Source organism: Brassica napus, chromosome C3 (assembly GCF_020379485.1).
Source record: "Brassica napus cultivar Da-Ae chromosome C3, Da-Ae, whole genome shotgun sequence".
NCBI lineage: Eukaryota > Viridiplantae > Streptophyta > Magnoliopsida > Brassicales > Brassicaceae > Brassica > Brassica napus.
The window spans coordinates 17,519,737-17,524,303 of NC_063446.1; the positions used below are offsets into that span (position 1 = coordinate 17,519,737).

At 37.6% G+C, this 4,567-nt stretch overlaps 1 protein-coding gene across 1 annotated transcript; it reads left to right on the forward strand.

The window, feature by feature from the left end:
- The first annotated feature begins 1,649 nt into the window (after positions 1-1,649).
- Positions 1,650-4,142, forward strand: LOC106388376 (protein TIC 55, chloroplastic). The gene is made up of 3 exons (XM_013828424.3): positions 1,650-2,278; positions 2,738-2,840; positions 2,921-4,142. The coding sequence occupies exons 1-3, from the start codon at positions 1,878-1,880 to the stop codon at positions 4,040-4,042; spliced, it is 1,626 nt and encodes a 541-aa protein (XP_013683878.2). The 5' UTR covers positions 1,650-1,877; the 3' UTR covers positions 4,043-4,142.
- The last annotated feature ends 425 nt before the right edge of the window (positions 4,143-4,567 follow it).

Consider the following 4,567-nt stretch of genomic DNA (forward strand, 5'->3'; position numbering starts at 1 on the left):
TACAACTTTTCATCTTAAACATTGAATTAGTTCTTACAGATTGTGAAAATGTATAAAGAGATTTATTTTCATAAAAAATATGTCTTTTCATAAAAAATCATATGAATAATCAAAACTTTTGATATTTTAATTAGGTTTTAAAATAGCACCTTTATAATGAAAATATATAACTTTTTAAACAGAAATCAATCAATATACATTTTTATGATGAAAAGACACATTATAATATTTATTCACAAACTTTTAAAATAGTTCTATATCGAAGAGACACAACCTTTAATGAAAAAACACCTAATGAAAAAAATAAAACTTTTAACAAGAATTGAGAGTATACTAAAAGAGATATGTAAAGAAGATAATTTGGAGATGAGAAATACTGACATATTTATACCCAATGTAGACCTCTTAGTCCTATGGCAAAAAAAGGTAAAACACATGGAATCAAAAGCGATCGAACATGTAGTCGTTCTGCTTTGGAGCGAACATGACAACTAGTAACGATAAAATCTTTAATAATCGGATTATAGGTTTAACTGAGACAAGCAAAAAATGAGAGACCCGACAAACCAGAACACGAAGAACATACACTAGCCAATAAACAATCTACTCTATCTTGTAATTATTCATGGAGAATGAAATGGTAATGACTAAACAATACATCTAGTTAGGCTTGGGCATTTTACCGAGATTCAAAAATCTGAACAGGAATAAATCCAAAAATATCTGACTCGAAACCAAATAAAAAATTTACAAGTACTTGGATATATCCAATATTCCTCTACCCGAAAAACCACAACTGAAAAGAACTGATACACTAGACCCGAAAACAGAAGATCCAAATAGACCTGATCTGATAAGAAATTCATATTCGACCTAAAATGTGAATATTAAAGACTATCACTTCATGTATTCTATTTTTTATATTTTAATTTATGATTTAGTTGTGATAAAAAAATTCAATCTTCATTTTTATTTTGTAACATTCTCAAGTAATATGAAAATTTAACTTTTTAGAGTTTAAAATTTTTTAGTTTCAATTATTAATAGTTTATTTTGGTTATGTTACAAAGTTTTAGATAAATAATGACGAGGTTCAGTTAAGTTTTGACGGGTTTGGATAAAAGAACCGAACCGAATCATAACCTAACTATGCATGAATTGTTTTTGGGTATTCATAGGTATAAAGTATTTGGAACCGAACTGACCCGAGACCGAAAGGACTCGTCCCAAAACCGGAAAAAAATTACTAATACCTAGATGAATCCAAAATTTTAAAAACTGAGATATCTAGACCAGATAAGAACCGCTCCGAACCCGAGCTGAATATCCGAACATCCAGCCCTACATCTACTTACTATGGACGAAACAAAGGATGTAGTAAGTTCCAAGAAGCACATAGTAAAACAAGTTTAGGTAAGTAAGCCTTGCCCGATTTAGTTACTTGAACTTTGGATCAAAGGGTCCAAAAATACAAAAATACAAAAAAAACAATTGGAATTTGTTGCTACTACTAGCCACTGTTCACCATATATGTGCATTAACTTATGGACATCATACGCTCATAGTCATACCTACACGCTCTACTTCACAGAATGCAACTAGAGTGATACAAAACATACGAAATCTCAATCACAATAAATGCTTCTGGATCCCTAATACTTTTTAGGGTCAACGTTTACATTTTGGGCGTAACTTTCTCAAAATGGTTCCTTTTTTTTTTTTTTACTTTGGTCTTTTTCGGTATTAAAACTAAAAAACGACATCGTTTGATCAAGGTATCTATGTGGTTGAGCGAGGTCCAGAGGCTGAACAAGCAACCTCATGATGATCTTATTTAGCATTGGAACCCTTTGTATTATGTGAAAGATTCCTCCGCCATGGCTGCTCCTTTTCTAAGCTCCCCTCTTCAAATCACATCCACTTCTCCGATTCTCTTCACTAAAGTGACTCCCACAAACCAAATCCATTTCAACCAGAGAACAGCATCAACATGCACATCCAACAAACTCCGTCTCCTCCGCCGTTCCGCTGCTGCTGGTACCGCCGTGACGGATCAGACAGAAGGAGGAGAAGAGGTTCTGATAAACCCCACGCCTGAAGAGGAGAAACGTGAAGAGGTGGTGGATTACGATTGGACAGAGGAGTGGTACCCTCTGTACCTCACCAGAGACGTTCCCGACGATTCGCCGCTTGGTCTCACCGTCTTCGGTCGCCAAATCGTGTTGTACAGAGACGGCGAGGGAACGCTTCGCTGTTACGAAGATCGGTGTCCACATCGGTGAGCGAGAACCACTCGTTTTTATTTGCAAAAATCTCATCTCTTACTTTCTTGAATATCACTACTGTTTAGAAACGGCTGAATCAGGCATGTTACTCGATTTAGTTCGGTTCGGTCGGGGATTTAAATTAAACCCAATTTTATTAAATATATTTTATTTTCTATATAGTTAGTAAAATATTAAATTATGTAGTTCTTGTACTTCGTTTCTTTTTAATGAATGAATTTCAGAAGGAAAAAAAGAAAGAAGAAAAGAATGCCTATTATTTAGACAACAGTGATTTGTTGGTTATATAAAATTCTAGATCGTTAATATCAAAATATAAAATAAAAAATCTAGATCGTTCAGGTTGATTTGATTCGGTTTAGATTATGAATTTGATTTCCGCTCAGGTATTTTGCCAACATATATTGCTTGAACCTCAAGTTTGCTCTACATGTGTGAGTGTTGTCTAATAGGTTAGCTAAGTTGTCTGAAGGACAATTGATTGATGGGAGGTTGGAATGTTTGTACCATGGTTGGCAATTTGAAGGAAATGGCAAATGCGTCAAGATACCACAGGTTTTCCACTTTTCCTGTTCACAAAATAAAAGATTTCGAAGATTCTTCACTCACTCGTTTTTTTTTTTGTTTGTTAACAGCTTCCTGCGAGTGCCAAGATTCCAAAGGTTGCTTGTGTGAAGACCTACGAGGCGAAGGATTCACAGGGAGTTGTGTGGGTTTGGATGTCGACAAAGACGCCTCCAGACCCGGAAAAACTTCCTTGGTTTGAGAATTTCGCTAGACCCGGTTTCTATGACATCTCGGGTGTTCACGAGCTACCTTACGATCACTCCATCCTTCTAGAGAATCTTATGGATCCGGCTCATGTCCCTATCTCTCATGACAGAACTGACTTCACTGCCAAAAGAGAAGATGCTCAGCCGCTTGTCTTTGAGGTCACGGAGAGAACTAACCGTGGTTTCGCAGGGACTTGGGGACGGGAGAAAGAAGGCGGGAAGGGGAGTAATTTACTCCGGTTTAGTGCTCCATGTGTTCTGCAGAACAACCGGGAGTTTGAGGGAAAGGACGGGGTGAAGAACTACTTTTCAGGGCTGTTTCTTTGTAGACCTACAGGACAAGGGAAGTCTATGCTTATAGTTAGGTTTGGTGTCACGAAAAGATCGCCTTTGGTTCAGGTATTACCTCTATGGTTCTGGCATCAGAATGCATGCAAGGTCTTTGAACAGGACATGGGGTTTCTATCGTCACAGAACGAGGTTTTGATGAAGGAGAAAGTACCAACTAAGGAGTTATATCTGAACCTAAAGTCATCAGACACGTGGGTTGCTGAATATAGAAAGTGGATGGACAAAGTTGGTCATGGGATGCCTTACCATTTCGGGCATAGGACGATCTCTCTCCCTAAGGTCCCTCCTGTAGTGGAACACGCCCCTGCAGGACTCATTGCAGGTCTCTCGGCTTCGTACCCTGCAAAAGGTGGAATTGGTACTATGCAGGCTCCCAATTTGGCTAACCGCTACTTCAGACATGTGATCCATTGTAGAAGCTGCAGCAAAGTGATTAAATCTTTTGAACTCTGGAAAAATATCCTCTTTGGTACAGCCGTGGCCTTGACGGCTTTGGCCATTCTGGTGGTTAGTAGACAGTGGAAGGCTGTACTGTTAGGTTCAGCTACGTTGTGCTCGGCCGCAGCTTATGCTTGCTTAAGAGCTATACAAATGAACACCAATAACTTCATTAGAACACACAGAAGACTATGAAAATGTATACCGGCATGTCGCTTCTTCCTACCATTTGTATTTCATGAAATACTATTTTGCTTGTAATCATGAAGTTTCTATATTTTTAAAACTTGAGCCATTTCTTTTCTTTCTCTTTGCTTTCTAAGGAATTGGAGGCAGAGGCTTGAGCTGTTAATTTACAAGCCATTGCCTTTCGGACTACTTCCTACCTACACAGAATATTAGATAATATACTCAAAACTATCCCAAGTATTAAAGTGTGTCCCAAACTTCATCAACTCCTTTAAATGGATCCGGAGTCATACCAAGTAACCAATGAGTATGACTTTACAATGAGTGTGAACAAAAGGAAAAAACAGTTGGTGCTCGTCTGAGTTAGCCGGAAAAATATTTCGATGACGCTTTTATTGATCAGAAGAGTATGACTTTACAATGAGTGTGAACAAAAGGAAAAAAACAGTTGGTGCTCGTCTGAGTTAGCCGGAAAAATACAAATCAGCTAGAAGAGTAAAATGTAAAACCCTAATTTCTAGTCGTCAGTCT

Bases quoted from the DNA above. Each gene is read 5' to 3' on its own strand.
- LOC106388376 (XM_013828424.3), top strand. From the start codon at position 1,878: ATGGCTGCTCCTTTTCTAAGCTCCCCTCTTCAAATCACATCCACTTCT. The intron at 2,279-2,737 runs GTGAGCGAGAAC...GTTGTCTAATAG, and splicing joins GAAGATCGGTGTCCACATCG to GTTAGCTAAGTTGTCTGAAG. The intron at 2,841-2,920 runs GTTTTCCACTTT...GTTTGTTAACAG, and splicing joins AATGCGTCAAGATACCACAG to CTTCCTGCGAGTGCCAAGAT.